The sequence below is a fragment of the Arachis hypogaea genome, chromosome 10 (genome assembly GCF_003086295.3).
Source record: "Arachis hypogaea cultivar Tifrunner chromosome 10, arahy.Tifrunner.gnm2.J5K5, whole genome shotgun sequence".
NCBI classification, from domain to species: domain Eukaryota; kingdom Viridiplantae; phylum Streptophyta; class Magnoliopsida; order Fabales; family Fabaceae; genus Arachis; species Arachis hypogaea.
In genome coordinates, this window is record NC_092045.1 from 38889372 (window position 1) to 38912955 (window position 23584).

Genomic DNA, 23584 nt, shown 5'->3' on the forward strand with positions numbered 1-23584 from the left:
CCTTAGTATAGATATAAGTAGGTAATATTGAACATAGTTGCATGCATATAGGTAGTTGCATTGAATAAGTTGCTTGCCCTTTTATCCTTCTCCTTTGATTGTGATTAGCATGAGGACATGCTATTGATTAAGTGTGGAAAAATTGATGAATCCACATTTGACGATAAATTTTGGTTGCCATTTTTTTTACCGATCTCAGTCTTATGAGAAAGACACATTATTTTATTCGTAAAAAAATGGCAAAAAACCGACGCTTGCTGAAGGTGAAGTTTACAAATAAAAAAGAAATTCCTTCTGTCGTGTATCCCCGATTAATGCATCCTCATATGCTTCAATTATAGATTTTTAGTATTAAGCGAAAGGTTATACCTATACTATGGAGTTAGATTAACCTTACTCCACTAGTAGCAATAGGCGGCATGGGGACAGAATTCAATTGGTCTAATTCAGAACCATCCGATAATTTTTAATCTTATTAATCTTACGGATCAATCTACATTTTTCACAAATTTTACGAACAGAGGCCCGTATTTTCATATTTATCATTCCTTCAACTTAATCTCGGATCCATTTTAATGGAAGAAAATAAGGTTTCCTTCAATTTTTAACTTCTATTCTAATCGTACCCCTTAAAACCAATAATATTGAAGTTAAAAAAAAGTCTAATTAAAGAATTTATACTTGCATTTTTTATTTCTCTGTGGTAGAAATATATATAAAGAGTATGTTGAACCTTTTCAGAAATATAGCCTAGACTGATATTTTCATTATTTAAAATTGAAAATAAATGAACCAACCCCGAACATACCCCACAGGGGAAATTGATTCAGCAATATTGAATTAAACCCTCATGAATCCGTTTCTTTATAACAATTCCTGTTAAACCCATTTCACGCATTCATTAAGGTATGAGGAGTGATATGAGAGACTTGTGTTTTGTTTTATCTCTCTTTACTTTTTTAAAAAAATTGATAGAATTTTTTCTATAATTCGGATATCAGAAAGATTACCATATATAACATAAAACTTCTCTGCCAATTCGTTCTAATCGAGCCTCTCGATCTGTCATTATACCTCTCGAAGTAGAAATAATGACAATTCCCATCCCCCCTAAAATTCTTGGAATTTGTTGATAATTAGAATAGATTCGTAGACCAGGAGTACTGATCCGTTTTAAATTCAAACGCATTTTAGATGATCCTTTTCTATTTCTTCTATATGGTAGAGTTAAAACTAAAAAAAGATTTCCTCCTTCCCTATGTTTTCTCACGTTTTCAATAAAACCCTCTCGTAAAAGCATTTTAGCAATGTTTTTAGTAATGTTAGTACATGGTATTAGAACCGTTCCTCTTCCATTCATGTCAGCATTTCGTATAGAGGTTATTATGTCGGCGATGGTGTCCTTACCCATAGGAAAATAAATGTTACCCTTTACTTACTTTTGATATAATCAGCATGCTCCGTGTTCTATATTTTCTAATATATATTAGAGTAATATAATTTGAAAATATTTTAGTTAAAATTAAAGAAAGATATCTAGTATATTTATATATCTTTAATAGAAAGATATCTATATAATATCTTATTTATATATTTCTTTTTATATTTCTATATTTATTTTTATACTTATTTTTATTCAAAAAGAATAATATATATTAAAAAAATAAAAAACGAAATCCAATTTTATTAATAATTAGATATATGTGTAAGACATAATTTATTAATTTATCTATTTCATTTTCATTAAATAATAAAATGTTTTTTCTTATAATACCTCAGGTGCTAATGAAACTATTTTAGTGAAATTTAACTGTCTCAATTCCCGGGCGATTGCGCCAAAAATTCGAGTTCCTTTTGGATTTCCCTCTTGATCAATGACAACCGCGGCATTATCATCATATTGTATTATCATGCCATTGCTACGTTTAAGTTCTTTACAAGTACGTACAATTACAGCTCTAATCACTTCTGATCTTTCTAAAGACATATTTGGTACCGCTTCCTTGATTACAGCAACAACAATGTCACCAATAGAAGCATATCGTCGATTACCTGCTCCTATGATTTGAATACACATCAATTGGCGGGCTCCGCTATTATCGGCTACATTCAAATGGGAAAATTATGTCTAATTGTGACAACATGCTATTTTGCACCTAATTTAATCAATTTTATTCCACTTTCATTCCATCCGATGCCTTGATGTTTTTTATGAGTGATTTCAGGTGTAATAGGTTGGAATGGCTTGATATTTTTAGGTAGTTTAGGGTAGTTTAGCTAGGTTTTCTCTCAAATTTCCTTAGGGTTTAGTTAGGATTTATGCTACAAGTTTGTATTTTCCAATTTTGATCTTGGATTCTAGCTATTTCCATTGTAAGTATTTCTTAATTTTCCCTTTTATTATACTATTTATTCTACATTTTCTTATAGTTTTAATTCACTTTATCATTACATATATACTTTTGCAATTTTTAGTTCTAGTTAATGGATTTAATGTTAAATGGTTATTACATGTTATTTGAGTTGCCATTGTTGATTTTGTTCATTGGTTGTTCATAGTTTTAAGTATTTTCCAATTTTGCCATGTTTTATGAATATGCCTACCATGTGTTTGATGAAATGTCAATTTTAAATATGGAGTAGATTTTCCTTCCTTGAATTGGGGAAATGAGTATATGGAATACTAGAGTCATAATGTCTAACATTTAGTGATAATTCTTGGGTTGTTAGTTGTCCTTGTTTCTACTAACGCTAGCTTTTTACTAAGGTAACTAGTAAATTAGCTAGGATTTGTGGATTAAGAACAATTATGCTCACTTGACTTACTCTTCGATGTTAAGGGTTGACTAGGTGAGATTAATCCATCATAATTATCATAGTTGTAGTTATGGTAAGGAAGGAATTCCATAACTCATCCCAAGTTGAGGTTCCATTTATGTTTTGAACCACATTTCCATCATTTTAAAGTAGTACTTGTCCATATTACATAGATAGTTCTTTTATTCCTTTATTAGTTTATTAATTGCAATTTTGATTGTTCTTTTATTTCTTAATTGATTGCTTCATTATAGAAAACTCCTTGATCTTGCAACCAAAATTGTGCGCTTGTGGTCACTAGTTCCTTGGAAAGACGACCCGGGATTTTACTCCCGGATTAAATTGGTTTTAAATTGTGACATCTCTATTTTAAACATTGGTTGTGAGCCGCCTTGTCGGTTGGGACTATACATGCAACGCTAAACCCCATTTCTTCCCTTTTTGAGGGAGAGATTTCCTAATCGAAGATCTGGAACTGATGCACGAAATTGTAATCTCAATGGCGCCAACAACTTGGTGCACACAATTGTAATATCACTCTTTTTTCACAACTTCGCACAACTAACCAGCAAGTGCACTGGGCCGTCCAAGTAATAAACCTTACGTGAGTAAGGGTTGATCCCACGGAGATTGTTGGCTTGAAGCAAGCTATGGTCATCCTGTAAATCTCAGTCAGGCGGATTCAAATGGTTATGGAGTTTTAATAATTAAAAGATAAATAAAACGTAAAATAAAGATAGAGATACTTATGTAATTTATTGGTAGGAATTTCAGATAAGCGTATGGAGATGCGTTGTTCCTTCTAAATCTCTGCTTTCCTACTGCCTTCATCCAATCCTTCATACTCCTTTCTATGGCAAGCTATATGTTGGATGTCACCGTTCTCAATGGTTACTTCCCGTCATCTCAGTGAAAATGGTCCTCTATAGTTTCCCGCATGGCTAATCAGCTGTTAGTTCTCGACGGTATAGGAATAGGATTTACTATCCTTTTGTGTCTGTCACTACGCCCTACGGTCGTGAGTTTGAAGCTCGTCACAGTCATCCCATCCCAGATCCTACTCGGAATACCACAGACAAGGTTTAGACTTCCCGGATCTCAAGAATGCTGCCAATTGATTCTAGCTTATACCATGAAGACTCTGATCTCACGAAATGGAAAGCTCTGTTGTCAGGAAAGGCAACCATGCGTCGTGGACCAGGAATCCAGGAGATACACACTCTAGCTTTCGCAGGTAGAATGGAAGTGTTTGTCAGGCACGCGTTCATAAGTGAGAATGGTGATGAGTATCATGGATCATCACATTCATCAGGTTGAAGTGCGAATGAATATCTTAGAATAAGAATAAGCATGAATTGAATAGAAGAACAATAGTACTTTGCATTAATACTCAAGGAATAGTAGAGCTCCACACCTTAATCTATGGTGTGTAGAAACTCCACCGTTGAAAATACATAAGTGATAATGGTCCAGGCATGGCCGAATGGCCAGCCTCCACAAAAGTCTAAGATAGCATAAAACTGATCAAAGATCTGGTCAAAGACCCTGAATACAATAGTAAAAAGTTCTATTTATACTAAACTGGTTACTAGGGTTACAGAAATAGGTAAATAATGCAAAAATTCACTTCCGGGCCCACTTGGTTTATGCTTGGGCTGAGCATTGAAGCTTTCACGTGTACAGGTCTTCCTTGGAGTTAAACGCCAGTTTGTAACTTGTTTCTGGCGTTTATATCTACTAACGCCAATAGTGATTTTCTTACTCAGCTGGCCCACTTGTGCCTCCAAATTTCTGATGGAGGACCTTGTCTCACTCATGAAACTTAAAGTGGCTTTAGACAGATCAGAGACTAAATTTGCTAAGTTAGAGGTACTCTGTTCAGAATTCTCTGTCTGTTGCTGAGAAGATGATGGATAAGGCTTGATATTGCTTAGCCTATTTCTTCCACCATTATTAAAGCCTTGTTGAGGCTTTTGTTGATCCTTCCATGAAAAATTTGGATGATTTCTCCATGATGAATTATAGGTGTTTCCATAAGGTTCACCCATATAATTTACCTCTGCTATTGCAGGGTTCTCAGGATCATACGCTTCTTCTTTCGAAGATGCCTCTTTAGTACTGTTGGAAGCATTTTGCCGTCCATTTAGACTTTGAGAAATCATGTTGACTTGCTGAGTCAACATTTTGTTCTGAGCCAATATGGCATTCAGAGCATCAATTTCAAGAACTCCCTTCCTTTGAGGCGTCCCATTATTCACGGAATTCCTCTCAGAAGTGTACATGAACTGGTTATTTGCAACCATGTCAATAAGTTCTTGAGCTTCTGCAGGCGTTTTCTTTAGGTGAATAGATCAACCTGCAAAATGGTCCAGTGACATCTTAGAGAACTCAGATAGACCATAATAGAATATATCTATCATGGTCCATTCTGAAAACATGTCTGAAGGACATCTTTTGGTCATCTGCTTGTATCGTTCCCAAGCTTCATAAAGGGATTCACCATCTTTTTGTTTGAAGGCCTGAACATCCACTCTAAGCTTGCTCAGCTTTTGAGGAGGAAAGAACTTAGCCAAGAAGGCCGTGACCAGCTTATCCCAGGAGTCCAGGCTATCTTTAGGTTGAGAGTCCAACCATGCTCTAGCTCTGTCTCTTACAGCAAAAGGGAAAAGCATGAGCATGTAGACTTCAGGATCTACTCCATTAGTCTTAACAATCTCACAGATCTTGCAAGAACTCAGTCAAGAACTGGTAAGGATCTTCTGATGGAAGTCCATGAAACTTGCAGTTCTGTTGCATTAGAGCAACTAATTGAGGTTTCAGCTCAAAATTGTTTGCTCCAATGGTAGGAATTGAGATGCTTCTTTCATCAAACTTGGATGTAGGTGCAGTATAATCACCAAGCATCCTTCTTGCATTATTGTTATTGGGTTCGGCTGCCATCTCCTTTTCTTGCTCGAAAATTTCAGCAAGGTTGTCTTTGGATTGTTCTAATTTAGCTTCTCTTAGTTTTCTCTTCAGAGTCCTTTCAGGTTCTGGATCAGCTTCAACAAGAATGCCTTTTTCCTTATTCCTGCTCATATGAATGAGAAGAGAACAGAAAAAGAAGAGGAATCTTCTATGTCACAGTAAAGAGGTTCCTTATTATTAGTAGAAGAAGAAAGGGGATAAAGAAAGGAGAATCCAAACACAAGGGTGAGGATAAGGGCAGTGATTTGAGATGAAGAGAAGTGTTAGTAAATGAATGAATAAATAGAATAAGATGAGAGAGAAGTTTTCGAAAACAATTTTGAAAAGGAGTTAATGATTTTCAAAAATTAAGATAAGAAATAAATTAAAATTAAAATTTAAAACAATTAATTAATTAAAAAGAATTTTTGAAAAAGAGGGAGGTATTTTCAAAAATTAGAGAGAGAAAAGTTGTTAGGTGGTTTTGAAAAAGATAAGAAATAAACAAAAAGTCAAATAGTTGGTTGAAAAAGATTTGAAAGTCAAATTTTTGAAATCAAATTTTTTAAATCAAATTTTTTAAACAGATAAAATTTTGAAAAAGATATGATAAAAAGATATCATTAAAAAGATATAGTTGAAAAGATTTAATTTTTAAAATCAAAATTAATTACTTGACTAACAAGAAACTTAAAAGATATGATTCTACGATTTAAAGATTGAACCTTTCTTAACAAGAAGATAACAACTTGTTAGTAAAGTTTTCAAAACTTTGAAATAAAGATAAGAAAAATATTTTAAAATTCAAATTAAAAATTTTCGAAAAATAGTAAGAAAAATGAAACAGATTTTATTTTTTTGAAAAAGTTTTGAAAAGATAAGATTTTTAAATTTGAAAATTTGACTTAACTTATAAGAAATAAAAAATTTTTTTTTGACTAAGTCAACTCAAATTTTCGAAATTTTGAGAGAAAAAAGGAAAAGATATATTTTTTTTATTTTTGACTTTTTAATTATGAGAGAGAAAAACAACAAAAATGACTCACAACATGAAAATTATGAATCAAAACATATGATGCATGCAAGAACACTATGAATGTCAAGATGAACACCAAGAACACTTTGAAGATCATGGTGAACATCAAGAACATATTTTTGAAAAAAAATTTGATGCAAAGAAAACATGCAAGACACCAAACTTAGAAATCTTTAATGCTTAGACAATATGAATGCATAAATGCATATGAAAAACAACAAAGAACACAAAACAAGAAAACATCAAGATCAAACAAGTAGACTTACCAAAAACCACTTGAAGATCATGAAGAACACTATGAATGCATGAATTTTTTTCGAAAAATGCAAGAAAAATATGAATATGCAATTGACACCAAACTTAAAACAAGATACAAGACTCAAACAAGAAACACAAAAATATTTTTGATTTTTATAATTTTATTAATTTTTTTGGATTTTATTTTATATTTGTCGAAAAACATATAGGAAAAGGAAAATAAGAAATTCAAATTTTTTTTAAGAAGAATTCCAGGAATCTTTCAATGTTAGCCTAAAGCTCCAATCCAAGGGCTGGACATGGCTTAATAGCCAGCTAGCTTTAGGATGGTATTACATGCATTGAAGTGATTAGTTGAAGTCTCATTCCAAAAGGATTTGGATATGGCTTTACAACCAGCTAGGATTCAACATGCTTCATGAAACTCTAAAATCCATAAAATTCTGAAGCCATAGAATAATTTATTTTTAATTAAAAAATTTTTCGAAAATACGGAAAAGAATTTTTTGAAAAAAATTTTGAAAATTTTTTTGAAAATAAAACAAAAAAGAAAATTACCTAATTTGAGTAACAAGATGAACCGTCAGTTGTCCAAACTCAACAATCCCCGGCAACGGCGCCAAAAACTTGGAGGACGAAATTGTGATTCATACTTAAATTGTTATTCGAAATTGATTGTCCCAGGTAATGGCCCCAAAAACTTGGTGCTCAATACCATGGTCTAAACATAATTTCACAACTTCGCTCAACTAACCAACAAGTGTACTGGGTCGTCCAAGTAATAAACCTTACGTGAGTAAGGGTCGATCCCACAAAGATTGTTGGTATGAAGCAAGCTATGGTCATCTTGTAAATCTCAGTCAGGCGGATAATAAATAGTTATGGATTTTTCGAATACTAATAATAAATAAACGGAAAATAAAGATAAAAATACTTATGTAGATCATCGATGGGAATTTCAGATAGGCGTATAAAGATGCTGTGCTCCTTCTGAATCTATGCTTTCCTGTTGCCTTCATCCAATCCTTCTTACTCCTTTCCATGGCAAGCTGTATGTAGGGCATCATCGTTGTCAATGGCTACATCCCATCCTCTCAGTGAAAAAGGTCCAAATGCTCTGTCACGGCACGACTAATCATCTGTCGGTTCTCGATCATCTTGGAATAGAATCCCTTGATTCTATTGCGTTTGTCATCACGCCCAACAATCGCGAGTTTGAAGCTCGTCACAGTCATTCAATCCCTGAATCCTACTCGGAATACCACAGATAAGGTTTAGACTTTTCGGATTCTCATGAATGCCTCCATCAATTCTAGCTTATACCACGAAGACTCTGATCTCACGGAATGGAAGGTTCAGTTGTCAGGCGAGGTGTAACAACCCCAATTTTTGAGTACGCGAGACCTTTTCTGAAAGCACGAATTTCTCCAGAAGATCAGTAAAGGGAAAACCTTTGATATATCATCAAGAATATCAATCTTAATTGTCATTATGTCATCTTTAAGCTAGAACCTTTTATGAGGCAAGCTCGATACTGCAGTTATGAAGAACATAGTTTTTGAATCGTATCGGCTAGGAGTTTTGTTCCGGTTTTTTTGTAAATAGTCTCAGTTTGACGAACCGGACTCGATTCATGAGAGAAGAGAGATAATAGGGTAATATCATCATTATATGAGTATTAGAAGCTTCTTGAATGATATTATAAGGTTACCTGGTCAGTTTTAGTTAAAAACAGAAAATCGGTTTAACCGGGTTCACAGTTTACTGGTGCAGCTTAGCACCAACACTCTCTGATGACTTTAGCAATGCTAAGGCCTCATTATTCATGTTTTATTCTCATAATAAATATGTTACTAGTGTCATTTATGCTAGTAGCTCAGAAAATAATTTTTAGAGATGTTTTTGCAAATGTTCCGATACATCTAGTTTTAGTAGTTATACACCTGAGATATTTTAATATTATTTTAATCCACCTCCAAGCCAACCAATCACAACTCACCCTACACCCCCAAAACCCCCAAGGCTGGCTCATTTTCACTTTGTGGCCGAAAATAGGTAGAGAGAAAAAGAGAGAAAAGTTCTTAGTTCCAAATCTTCAAAGCTTGATTTCTGCTGAACTAAAACTCAAATCAAAATTCCAATCCGACCAAAATGATCCTCTCTTCTTTCTCTACATGATCATATGACTTATCAAGGCTGGGATCAAGGTGAGTTGGCTGCACCATCTCTCTTTTGATTCGGTTTCAAAGAAACATGGTTAAATATGTGTTTTCTTGATGTGATTTAAGAGGAAAAAGTGCTTAGGGACCACCTGAAAGTTTAATTGAATTAGGAGCAGCAAAACCAGGTAGGGTGTCACGAAATTAATCTTGATTATTTGTGTTTGAGATGTGTGAATGTTGTATTATTTGGCTGTGCTAAAAATTGGTTGCATATATGATTGATTCTTGGTGAAAATTTGGTGAAATCCTGATGAAATTTGATGAAATTCAAGCTTTAAAGTTCATGTTCTTGGGCAGCTGAAAAAACGAAACCCTAAGCTTAATTTGAGGTTCAATTTGTGTTGAAATCATGAAGAAAAGATGGGGTTTTAGTTGCTGCTAATTTATTATGAATTGTAGTAAAAATCGGTTGCTGAAAAGACTGAAAAACGGGTAAAAACAGAGAAAGAATCTGAAGAATTTATGAAGAACATGAAGAACACTTTGAGTGTGATGAAGAACAATGAAGAACAGGCCTTAGATCTTAAAAAGGGCAAGGAAGTAAAATTTTTGGTGTTTAAGGGGTTGTTTGGTAATTTCTGAAAGTTAGGGTGGTAAAAGTAGAAATATTAAAAGTTACAGGTGGTAAAAAGTGAATTTTAAAGGTTAAAAGTAAAAGGTAAGTTAATTTTCCAAAATTTAATGATAAAATAATAAAAAAAATAAAATATTAAATAATAATATTTAAATAAAAATAATATTTTAATAAAAATAATAAAATAATGCGAAAAAGGCAGTTTTCCGTAAAAGCTTTAGAAAGACAACTTTAAGTGCAGAATTCTCCTAATTAATTTCATAAAACACTTAGGGAGTGGTAAGAACATATTAGTGAGGTAAAGATAAAAGAAAGATAAAAGTCAAAGAAAAGATAAAAACCAAAGAAAAAGTCTGTAACGTTTTAACGACAGAAAAACAGACAGAAACTAGTGAATGAACTAGGGCAACTTAGTTAGTACTTGAGTTGCGACTAGGGTTAGGTATAATATGAAAAGTTAAAATGTTTCAGTATAGACCTAATGAACCTATATTTGGGACAGGTTAACTATTCATACCGAAATTTACATAAGCTTTAAATACATACGTTAAGCAGAGAAATCAGAGTAGAGTAGAGAAACACAGAAAACAGAGTAACCAGAATAAAATAAAGAGATAAAGAGAAAAAGAGTAATATAGATACAGATGAAAAGAGTAATCAGAGAAGAGAAAAGAGATACAGAGAATAGAGTAATTAAAACAGAGTAAAGAGATACAGAGAAAAGGGAAACCAGAACAGAGTAAAGAGATATTTATATATATTAGTTGCTTGATGCAACCCAGAGCTATATTTAATATATATTAGTTGCTTAATGCAACCCAGAGCTTCTGTAGGGAAACTAAGTTACCTACAGCTATTTTCCGCTTCCCCAGAGCAGAGCAGAGTATATATATATTTTCCTGCAGTAAGCAAAGGCTGTCTCAAATGAGCGGCTATTATTATATGCGCATTTATTTATGAATGGAAAATCGTATCCGGGAAATCGGGATTACTCGTGACCGGATAAATGTCGGGATTGCGGGCAGCCAACCGACACATGAGCTCATGGCCTGTACTAGGGCTAGACATACATCATTCTTGTCTGCGCATCATTCTCTGTTGCTTTTCTTCTTGTGTGTGAACTATTTCTTTATGTTTGTCTGCTTGAGTGCTATGTGTGTGCTTTATTTCCTTGTGTTCTTCTGTTTGTGTTCTGTTGTCTCTACTTTCTATTTCTATCTTTATCTTCTGTTTACTGTTTCGCTATATTATGTTATTCGTCTGCTAATCGACCCCAAATAAATGAACGTAACTAATAACCCCGACCCTACTAAGGACTCCCCAGTTTTTACCCCTTCTCTCCCTTCCTCCCCCTCAGATGGAGACGGGCGTGATCTTCTATGAGTTCGAGGACCCTTACGTCTACGAGGATCCGGTACATCACAGTTACTTCATCATGGGATTGGAGCCTCGTATTAGATGATATGCGTTACCTAATCGAGCTTTTCAACATCCTCTGTCTAGCCCGCATTTTGACCCTGATGCTCCTTACGACTTTCCCTTATCCTGGTTACATCCTGATGCACCTGTACATCCTTTTCCTGATGACCCCGAGCACCCTATACCAGCTCAACCTTTGAATGAGGTGGAACCTGAGCCTATCATTCCTGATGAGCCCGAGTTAGCTGGTGACTACGTACCTGTGATACCACCAGAGTGGGACTTTCCCCCTGAGCCAATCCCTGACTTTCCACAGCCTGATGAGCTGGCACTACCGGACGATAGGGTAGCTCCTATATACGCGAACGGACCTGTGCTCGTGAATGGTTTTGTACATAGTGACAGCAGTGTTTCTGGTGGATCTGAGGGTATAGTTGTAGCTGCGGATGATGATGAGGAGGAGGATCCTGAGATAGAGATAGAGCATGATGAGGAGATGGACGAGCCTCACGGCAATTCTCTGAACGGCCACGAGTAGATATAGTTTGACTGCGGAAGGGGCATTCTTTTGATGACACTTTAGTCTAACATTATCTGATAGTTAGTCTCTCACTTGTGTTAGTACACCCGAGAGCTAAGAGCTATATAGTGGTTAGGCTAGCCTGGGTGCCAGTTTAGCGGCTTTTTGTATGGGCCAGGCCCTGGGAGTGTCGTGTAAATGTTAGCTACGTAGGATGACGAGGATATAAATTGACTTGATCTTGTGTAAACGCTACATGTTTTGTTATAGTGTACATGATGTATATTATCAGCTGTATTTCTATGTTTCTTTATGCCACTTTTCTATTACTCTCATTTTATGCTTGTTTATTTTACCTGAACGTCCGTAACAAATAAAAAAAAATTACTCATAAAATTGGCATCGCTCTAACAAGGAACAGGCTCAAATATTAAATAATAGATAACAATTAGGAAGGATAAGTTAGTAACACTTAGCTTCTTGTATGACCATGGCATACTGGGAGTTGGGTCGTTACACGAGGGCAACCATGCGTCGTGCATCAAGAATCCAAGAGATACACACTTTAGCTTTAGCTTGTAGAACGGAAGTGGTTGTCAGGCACGCGTTCATAGGGACGAATGATGATGAGTGTCACAGATCATCACATCCATCAAGTTGAAGTACGAATGGTATCTTAGAACAGGAATAAATCGAATTGAATAGAAAATAGTAGTAATTACATTAAAACTTGAGGTACAGCAGAGCTCCACACCCTTAATCTATGGTGTGTAGAAACTCCACCGTTGAAAATACATAAGTGATTAAGGTTCAGGCATGGCCGAATGGAAAAGGCTTGCTATTGCTAAACCTGTTTCTTCCACCATTATTAAAGCCTTGTTGAGGCTTTTGTTGATCTTTCCATGAGAAATTTGGATGATTTCTCCATGAGGGATGATAGGTGTTTCCATAGGCTTCACCCACGTAATTCACCTCTGCCATTGCAGGGTTCTCAATATCATAAGCTTCTTTTTCAGAAGATGCTTCTTTAGTACTGTTGGATGCATTTTACAATCCATTCAAACTCTGAAAAATCAAATTGACTTGTTGAGTCAACATTTTGTTCTGAGCAAATATGGCATTTAGAGCATCAATTTCAAGAACTTCCTTTCTCTGAGGCATCCCATTACTCACAGGATTCCTTTCAGAAGTGTACATGAACTAGTTATTTGCAACCATGTCAATGAGTTCCTGAGCTTCTACAGGCATTTTTTTCAGGTGAATAGATCCATGATAAACCACTATTTTATGGTTTATCTTGTGCTCAATTGAGTGATTTTTATCAACTCTTTACCCACTTATTCATACTATTCGCATGTTTTACATTTTCCTTCCTGATTTTATGCTATGATTGAAAACATGCTTCTTTGATCTTATATTTACTTATTATTAATCCTCTCTTATTACCATTAGATGCCTTGATATGTGTGTTAAGTGTTTTCAGATATTATAAGGTTGGAATGGCTTGGAGGATGGGAAGGAAGCATGCAAAAGTGGAAGGAATACAATAAGTTGGAGAAATTGCTAAGCTGTCTGGCCTGAGCTCTTCGCACTTAAACGGCTATAACTTTAGCTACAGAGGTCCAAACGACGCGGTTTCAGTTGCGTTGGAAAGCTAACGTCCGGGACTTCGATTTGATATATAATTTGCCATAGCTGCCCCGACGCCAGGCGACACGAACGCGTGACCTGGCAAGAACGCAACCCGCGCGGCCGCGTGAGCCATGCGGCTGCATCACTTTTCCGCGACCTGTACGGACCAGAAAGCGCTGGAAGTGACTTCTGGATTGTTTCTGACCCAGTTTTCGGCCCAGAGAACACAGATTATAGGCTATAAAGTGGGGGAATGCATCCATTCATAATCATGCTTTTTCATAATTCACTTTTCATGTTTTAGATGTAGTTTTAGAGAGATGGGCTCTCTCCTCTCTCTCTCTCTCTCTCTCTCTCTCTCTCTCTCTCAGGATTAGGATTTAGGACTTCTCTTAGTTTTAAGAGTGACTCTCGATCCCAGGTTCTTTATTTTTATTTATCCCAATTTAATTTATGAACTCTTCCATGTTGCAGATTACTCTTTTAAATTAATGTTATTTGAGGTATTTCAGTTTAATATTGCTTTCTTTTATTTACATGATTATTGTTTCCCATCTAAAGGCATTTTTATTCCAGTAGCTTCAATTTCCTTTCCTTTTTGGTTTTGGTTAAGAAATCAGTAACTCAGGAAGTTATCCTACTCAACAGCATAATTGATAATCGTTATCTCCTCTAATTGAATTGAACTTCAATAATCCCAATCTTTTCTTAGGAATTAACTCGGATTTGAAGATCAAACTAATTAGTCACTTGACCTTCCTCTGCTTTAAGTAAGGGTTAACTAAGTGAAATTGAGATTCAATTTTTATTATCATTGATAAGGATAATTCGGTCTGGACTTCCAATTTCTAATACCTTGCCAAAAGTTTATGTTTATTGTTATTATTTTATTCCCTCTGCCATTGCTTTTCTAACCTTTTACCTTAATCCAAAACCCCAAAACACACCTTTTCATAACCAATAATAAGAACATACCTCCCTACAATTCCTTGAGAAGACGACCCGAGGTTTAAATACTCGGTTATCAATTTTAAAGGGGTTTGTTACTCGTGACAACCAAAACGTTTGTATGAAAGGACTTTTGTTGGTTTAGAAGCTATACTTGGAACGGGAATTTATTCTGAATTCTAGACCACGCAAAAGTTTTCTCATCAATCCACCTGCAAAATGGTCCAATGACATCTTAGACAATTCAAACAGACCATCATAGAATATATCCAGGATGGTCCATTCTGAAAGCATGTCAGAGGGACACTTTTTGGTCAGTTGCTTGTATCTTTCTCAAGCTTCATAGAGGGATTCACCTTCTTTCTGTCTGAAAGTTTGAACATCCACTCTAAGCTTTCTCAACTTTTAAGGAGGAAAGAACTTGGATAAGAAAGCCGTGACCTGCTTATCTCAAGAGTTCAGGCTATCTTTAGGTTGAGAGTCCAACCATATTCTAGCTCTGTCTCTTACAGCAAAAAGGAAAAGCATAAGCATGTAGACCTCGGGATCAACCCCATTGGTCTTAACAGTATCACAGATCTGCAAGAATTCAGTTAAGAACTGAAAAGGATCTTCTGATGGAAGTCCATAAAACTTGCAATTCTGTTGCATCAGAGAAACTAATTGAGGTTTTAGCTCAAAATTGTTTGCTCCAATGACAGGGATTGAGATGCTTCTTCCATCTAAGTTGGAATTTGGTGCAGTAAAGTCACCAAGCATCTTCCTTGCACCTCCACCATTGTTATTGGGTTCGGCCATGTCTCCTTCTTTTTCGATATTCTCTGTAAGGTTTTCTCTGGATTGTTGTACTTTAGCTTCTCTTAGCTTCTTCTTCAGAGTCCTTTCAGGTTCAGGATCTGCTTCAACAAGAATGTCCTTGTCCTTGCTCCTGCTCATATGAAAAAGTAGAGAACAGAAAATAAGAGGAATCCTCTATGTCACAATATAGAGATTCCTTTATGTGAGTAGAAGAAGAAAATAATAGAAGAAGAAAAATTTGAACACAGAGAGAGAAGAGAAGATGGTTCAAATTATGAGTAGGAGAGAAGTGTTAGTAGATAAATAAATAAATAAAAGGAGATGAGAGAGAAATTCGAAAATTGTTTTTGAAAAAAAAAGTTAGTGATTTTTGAAAATTAAGAGAAAAATAAAATTAAAATTAGAATTTGAAATAATTAGTTAATTAAAAAGAATTTTGAAAAAGAGGAAGGTGATTTTCAAAAATTAGAGAGAGAAAATTGGTTAGGTGGTTTTGAAAAAGATAAGAATTTTAAAACAAATAAAAAGTAAATTAGTTAGTTGAAAAAGATTTGGAAATCAATTTTGAAAAGATAGGAAGTTAGAAAAGATTTTTGAAACCAAATTTTTTAAAAAGATATGACCGAAAAGATTTGATTTTTAAAATTGATGACTTGACTAACAAGAAACTAAAAGATATGATTCTAGAATTTAAAAATTGAAGCTTTCTTAACAAAAAAGTAACAAAGTTCAAATTTTTTAATCAATCACATTAATTGTTAGTAAAGTTTTCGAAAATTTGAAATGAAGATAAGAAGACGATTTTGAAAAACAATTTTAAAAATATTTTCGAAAATATAAAAGAAAAATAAAAAAGATTTGATTTTTGAAAAAGTTTTGAAAAGATAAGATTTTTAAAAATGAAATCTTGACTTGACTAACAAGAAACAACTTATTTTAAAAATTTTTGACTAAGTCAACCCAAAATTTCGAAATTTATGAGAGAAATAAGGGAAAGATATTTTTTAATTTTTGAATTTTTAATGAGGAGAACACTATGAAAATCTTGAATCAAAGCCAATGATGCATGCAAGAACACTATGAATGTCAAGATAAACACCAAGAACACTTTGAAGATCATGATGAACATCAAGAACTTATTTTTAAAAAATTTTCAAGAAAAGAAAACATGCAAGACACCAAACTTAGTAATTTTTAATATTTAGACAGTAAGAATTCAAAAATGCATATGAAAAGCAAGAAAAGACACAAAACAATAAAATTTTAAGATCAAACAAGAAGACTTGTCAAGAACAACTTGAAGATCATGAAGAATGCAATGCATGAAATTTTTGAAAAATGCACAAATTTTAAAAACATGTAATTGACACCAAACTTAAAAATTGACTCTAGACTCAAACAAGAAACATAAAATATTTTTGGTTTTTATGATTTTATTAATTTTTTTGGAATTTTCAAAAATTAATTTTGGAAAAATGCAAACAAATAAAAAAATTTTGAAAGATTTTTGAAAACTTTTTGAAAAGAAAATTACCTAATCTGAGCAACAAGATGAACCGTCAGTTGTCCAAACTCGAACAATCCCCGGCAACGGCGCCAAAAACTTGATGCACGAAATTGTGATCTCAATGGCGCCAACAAATTGGTACTCACAATTGTAATATCACTCTTTTTTCACAACTTCGCACAACTAACCATCAAGTGCACTGGGTCGTCCAAGTAATAAACCTTACGTGCGTAAGGGTTGATCCCACGGAGATTGTTGGCTTGAAGCAAGCTATGGTCATCCTGTAAATCTCAGTTAGGCGGATTCAAATGGTTATGGAGTTTTAATAATTAAAAGATAAATAAAATGTAAAATAGATATAGAGATACTTATGTAATTCATTGGAAGGAATTTTAGATAAGCGTATGGGGATGCGTTGTTCCTTCTGAATATCTGCTTTCCTACTGCCTTCATCCAATCCTTAATACTCGTTTTCAATGGTTACTTCCCGTCCTCTCAGTGAAAATGGTCCTCTAGGGTTTCCCGCATGGCTAATCAGCTGTTGGTTCTCGATCATGTAGGAATAGGATTTACTATCCTTTTGCGTCTGTCACTACGCCCTACAGTTACGAGTTTGAAGCTCGTCACAGTCATCCCATCCCAGATCCTACTCGGAATACGACAGACAAGGTTTAGACTTTCCGAATCTCAAGATTGCTGCCAACTGATTCTAGCTTATACCACGAAGACTCTGATCTCATGGAATGGACGGCTCTGTTGTCAGGAGAGGCAACCATGCACCGTAGACCAGGAATCCAAGAGATACACACTCTAGCTTTCGCCGGTAGAACGGAAGTGTTTGTCAGATACGCGTTCATAAGTGAGAATAGTGATGAGTGTCACGGATCATCACATTCATCAGATTGAAGTGCGAATGAATATCTTAGAATAAGAATAAGCATGAATTGAATAGAAGAACAATAGTACTTTGCATTAATACTTGAGAAACAGTAGAGCTCCACACCTTAATCTATGGTGTGTTGAAACTCCACCGTTGAAAATACATAAGTGATAATGGTCTAGGCATGGCTGAATGGCCAGCCTCCACAAAAGTCTAAGATAGCATAAAGCTTATCAAAGATCTGGTCAAAGACCCTGAATACAATAGTAAAAAGTTCTATTTATACTAAACTAGTTACTAGGATTACAGAAATAGGTAAATAATGCAGAAATCCGCTTTCGGGCCCACTTGGTGTGTGCTTGGGCTGAGCATTGAAGCTTTCACGTGTAAAGGTCTTCCTTGGAGTTAAATGCTAGATTGTAACTTGTTTCTGGTGTTTAATACTACTTTGCAACTTGTTTCTGGCGTTTAACGCCAGAATAGGGCAGAAAGCTGGCGTTAAACGCCAGTTTGCGTCATCTAAACTCGAGCAAAGTATGGAATATTATTTATTGCTGGAAATCTCTGGATGTCTACTTTCCAACGCAATTGAGAGCGCACCATTTGGACTCCTGTAGCTCCAAAAATTCCATTTCGAGTGCAGGGAGGTCAGAATCCAACAGCATCAGCAGTCCTTTGTCAGCCTCTGAATTAGATTTTTGCTTAGATCCCTCAATTTCAGCCAGAAAATACCTAAAATCACAGAAAAACACACAAACTCATAGTAAAGTCCAGAAATGTGAATTTTTCATAAAAACTAATAAAAATATACTAAAAAGTAACTAAATCATACTAAAAACTATGTAAAATCAATGCCAAAAAGCATATAAATTATCCGTTCATCAGGCACACACCATTACTTTTGGTGAATCATCCTGAAAGATAGAAAACAAGATATATAGTAAGACTAGTAAATGCAAAAACAAGTAAGCATAGATTGTTGAGATGAGGTGAAGATTACTAAAATGAAGTGAGTGAATTAATGTGTGACATGGATGAAAATAAGTGTGTGAATTTAAGTTACGCGCGGTTTAGAGCACACACTAGCATTGAAAGCTATGTCACAATTACAAAAAAGAAGTATGCACTTCACTCATTCTTGTGTGCTTGAAATAGTTTAAAAAAACTTGTAGATTAAGACAAACGAACAAGTAATAAGGAAGCATAAAAGCATTCAAGAAAAAGTCAAGTGATTGTAAAATCGATAATGAATAGAAATTGGTTGATGTGCAAGAAAACTTAATGAACAAAAGAAACTATGGAAATCACACATCAATCAATGACATACGTTGAATTTTGTTGTTTGCATCACTGATGAGCGGATAATTTATACGCTTTTTGGCATTATTTTTAGGTAGTTTTTAGTATGATTTAGTTAGTTTTTAGTACATTTTTATTAGTTTTTATGCAAAAATCATTGATGAGCGGATATTTTATACGCTTTTTGGGGGTAATTTCATGTAGATTTTAGTATGTTTTAATTAATTTTTAGTAGAATATTATTAGTTTTTAGGCAAAAGTCATATTTCTGGACTTTACTATGAGTTTGTGTATTTTTCTGTGATTTCAGGTATTTTCTGGCTGAAATTGAGGGAGCTGAGCAAAAATCTGAGTTAGGCTGAAAAAGGACTGCTGATGCTGTTGGATCCTGACCTCCCTGCACTCGAAATGGATTTTTTGGAGCTACAGGAGTCCAATTGGCGCGCTCTCAACGGCGTTGGAAAGTAGACATCCAGGGCTTTCCAGCAATATATAATAGTCCATACTTTGCGTGAAGATAGACGACGTAACTTGGCGTTGAACGCCAAGTACATGCTGCTGTCTGGAGTTAAACGCCAGAAAAACGTCATGATCCGGAGTTGAACGCCCAAAACACGTTATAACTTGGAGTTCAACTCCAAGAAAGGCCTCAACTCGTGGATAGCTTTAGTCTCAGCCCCAGCACACACCAAGTGGGCCCCAGACGTGGATTTCTGCACCAATTATCTTAGTTTACTCATATTCTGTAAACCTAGGTTACTAGTTTACTATTTAAACAACTTTTAGAGACTATTCTTGTACCCAGTGACGGATCCAGAAAATTTTTTCAGTGGGGGCAAAATATATATAATATAATAATAATTTTTATAATTAATGTTATAAAATATGAATATTTTTTAAATTATTTAACCAATAAATTAAAATAAAATAATAATTCAAAATAATAACAAATAATTTAGAATTCCATTCTTCTAGGTTTCATATTTTGAAAAGATTGAATAATCTTTTCATTGTCAATACAATCAAATGTCTCTCTTTCTATGTATGTCACTAAACAATCATTTAAAAATTCGTCTCCCATACGGTTCCGAAGTCGACTCTTTATGATGTTCATAGCAGAAAAAGTTCTTTCAACTGATGCAGTTGCTACGGGCAAAACTAAAGCTAACTTCAAAAGAAGAAATACTAATGGATAAACAATATTTTTTCGAGTCTCAACCAACTTCTGAGAAAGAGCACCAATTCCATTTAAGTCTGAGAATTGATCATCAGAACGCACATCTAGTATGAAGTTCTCAAGTTGACTGTCAAGTGCCAAAAGTTGAGTGGAAGAAAATTCTAATGGATAGAATTGAGCTAACTGGATCAACTTCTCCTTATCAAATGCAAAAAATGAGTGTCTTGGATTCAAACAAGCTATGCAAAGAAGCAATTCAGTATTCACCTCTGTAAAACGATTATTGAGTTCTTGAAGTTGTCTATCAACTACTTGATAGAATATCTCAACTTGAAAATGATGCAAATTTGATATCTTTTGAGCTTTGCGTCTTGATCTTCCTTGTGACACAAATATATCATCCATGATTGGAACAGTAATATCATGTTTGTCACAAAACAGTGAGACTTCGTCAAGTAAAAGAGACCAGCCATCATCTCTTATATTTTGCAACCGTTGCTTAGACACTTTGACTAATGCCATAGCATTTACAATGTCTTGATCATTCCTTTGTAACGCTTGAGATAACTCATTAGTAACTCCCAAGATATTTTTCATCAAGTGCAAGTTGAAAATGAATTCAAAGGATTGAATGACATTCAATAAATGACATGCTTCAGCTCTTTGTTCTGAATTATTTCCATCTTCCTCAACATATTCAAGAACATTAACCACAGAAGGAAATAAAGAAATTAATCTAAGTATAGTTCCATAGTGTGAACCCCATCTAGTGTCTCCAGCTCTTTTTAAAGCTATTTCTTGATTCAAACCACGCCCACTAGAAATTTCTCCACTTTTTAGTGCTTCAATTGTCTTAGTCATTTGACTATCACGAAGCATATCTCTTCGTTTACACGAAGCTCCAACAACATTGCACAAATTAGTTAACAAATTAAAAAGCAAAGCAATTTCAACTTGTTTTTTTGCAACCGTTACAAGAGCTAACTGAAGTTGGTGAGCAAAGCAATGTACATAGAAAGCATAAGAATTTTCTTTCAATATCAAAGTTTTCAAACCATTAAATTCTCCTTGCATGTTACTTGCACCATCATATCCTTGTCCACGTACTCTTGATAAACGTAAATTATGTGTTTCTAATAATGACTCCAATGCTAATTTTAGAGATAAAGCATTAGTATTAGAAACATGAACAAGACCAAGAAAATGCTCCCTAACTTGTCCTTCTTTATTCACATACCTTAAGCAAACTGACATTTGCTCCTTAATAGAAATGTCACGGGCTTCATCAACCAATACAGCAAATAATTCATCCCCAAGATCATCTACAATAACTTTTGTCGTTTCCCTTGCAGCAGCTCTTACAATATCTTTTTGAATTGAGGGTGCTATTAGTTTAAGATTCCCACGAGCATTTTTGAAAGCACGACCAATCTCTTCATTATGTTGCGCAAGAAAGTTTAGAAGTTCCAAAAAATTTCCTTGGTTAACAGAATCATCTGTCTCATCATTACCACGAAAGGCCAATCCTTGTCGCAAAAGAAATCTAATACAATCAATTGTTGCTGTCAAGTGAATTTGATAATTCTTTTTAGCTTGCTCAGATTGTTTTTCAATAGCAGCAGTGATGTGTTGTTTTGGTCTCATAAGTGCTTCACATTTTCTCCAAGCTTGATTATGAGCGCTATCATGAATCCCAACATGAATTTGTAGTCTCTCCTTTTTTTTCCAATTTGAAAAGCCAGTAGTTACAAAAGCATCACCACCTTCAGTCTCAGGTTTCATAAGATAACAACAAAGACAAAAAACAGCATCTTTTGATATACTATACTCTAACCAGTTGCCATAGTCATCAAACCAATTAGGATTAAATCTTCGAAAAGAAGAACCACAAGCAGTTTGCGGAAAATCGTGAGTCCTTGGTTGACAAGGACCTTTTTGCAAATATGCACATCTAACTTTGTCTCTGTCATTCGGGTGATAACTTGAAATCTTTGGTCGTTGTCCTGGATCTGCTATAAGATTATCTACTTCAAATTCTAAAAACCTCCTTTTATTAGAAGAAGTCGATGAATTGTTTTGGAATCCAATCTCCAATGATGAGGTTCTTTTGAAATATTTCTCCATTACTAATAAGATAAAATTATAAATACAAAATTATAAATACAAGTATAAAATTATACACAAATTAAAAATACACTATAAAATTATAAATACACAATTCTACACAAATTAAAAATTACAATATAAAATTATAAATACAAGTATACAACAAAATAATTTAAATAAAACAACAACAAAATAATTTTTAGCCTCTCTTGTCAGCCACTCATTTCTTTGCCTTATCATTACTTAAACAGAATTTGCCTTATCATTGCTTAAAGAGAATGCTTGTGATTTGTGAATTCCAACAAAATAATTTAAATAAAACAACAAGAAAATAATTTTCAGTCTCTCTTGTCAGCCACTCATTTCTTTGCCTTATCATTGATTAAAGAGGATGCTTCATGCTTGTGAATTCCAATCAAGAGGAGGGTATTAGGTAATCAAGCTGCTATGAAAGAATTAAAAATTCCCAATCTGATGCAACAAATAGAATGCTTCATCTTAATCAACAAATATATATCAGATCATTAAAAGGAATCATCAGAAGATTTCTACTTTCTACATCCAAAAATTCAAAATCAATATTAGACTATTAGTTGATTATTGACTGATTTATATTGTTTTCTCGTATTTATACATCAGAACAAATTAAGTCTTCAAAAATAATTAAATCAATGCACAAAAATAATTAACAAATAAATTAATCAAACTAAACTTGCATTACATCAGATTATCAGAACAAAATCAAATATTCAATACAAATTCACAATTAACAACTAAATGTCTAAATCAGTTATCAAACAACAATGAAGCAAATAAGTGAATAAGCAGAATTGCAGATCTGTGAATCATGATTCATGACTGTACCAAAAAAAATCCAAGATTGAATCTGAACAGTTGAACTCTAGGAAGCAAAAGTGTAAAACCCAGTAGACAGTAGCCAGTGACGGATCTATGCGGCGTTCAGCGGCAGCAGGACAAAAGCCAGGCGTTTTCTGTTGAAGCCTGAAGAGTGAAGACTGAAGATTGAAAACCAAAGAGAGAAGAAGATCACAGATTTGCAGTATTCGAAGAAGAAGGACGAACGGATCGGAACCGATCGATGAAGAAGAAGGCAGAAGGAGACGCGGAGATGTGGAGACACGGCAGTGACTCTGGAGACAGGAGGGCAGAGGCCGGAGAGCCAGAAACGTCAGCGGGGAGAGAGCCGTGACACTGGCTGAGACGTGGAGCGGCGGAGTGGCTCTAATATCTGGAGACAAGAGTGCCGACTGACGACTGCCGAGTGCGGGCTGCGACCTGCGAAGTGCGAAGGTTGGAGTTGGAGGCTGCAAAGCTTGGAGGCTTGGAGCAGATGAAGAAGATTGGGAAAAGAAGGGTTAGGGATTTGATTTGGGGTTGTGGGGTCAAAATAAATTATATAGTGGGGGCATTTAAGACATTTTATT

General features: G+C 34.7%; 1 protein-coding gene, 1 long non-coding RNA gene and 1 other non-coding gene across 3 annotated transcripts; 1 reads left to right on the forward strand and 2 right to left on the reverse strand.

Moving 5' to 3' along the window:
- Positions 1 to 1765: 1765 nt before the first annotated feature.
- LOC112717511 (uncharacterized) lies at positions 1766 to 22157 on the reverse strand. The gene is made up of 3 exons (XM_029289387.1): positions 20402 to 22157; positions 19940 to 20272; positions 1766 to 2103 (listed from the first exon to the last, which is right to left on the reverse strand). Exons 1-3 carry the CDS (start codon positions 22155 to 22157, stop codon positions 1766 to 1768), a joined length of 2427 nt encoding a protein of 808 aa, XP_029145220.1.
- LOC112718518 (small nucleolar RNA R71) lies at positions 5249 to 5357 on the forward strand. Its single transcript, XR_003160855.1, has one exon. It is a non-coding gene; the product is annotated as a small nucleolar RNA R71 (small nucleolar RNA).
- Positions 22158 to 22194: 37 nt separating the features above from the next.
- Positions 22195 to 23216, reverse strand: LOC140175841 (uncharacterized). Its single transcript, XR_011866601.1, has 2 exons — positions 23004 to 23216; positions 22195 to 22610 (listed from the first exon to the last, which is right to left on the reverse strand). It is a non-coding gene; the product is annotated as an uncharacterized lncRNA (long non-coding RNA).
- Between the last annotated feature and the right edge of the window lie 368 nt (positions 23217 to 23584).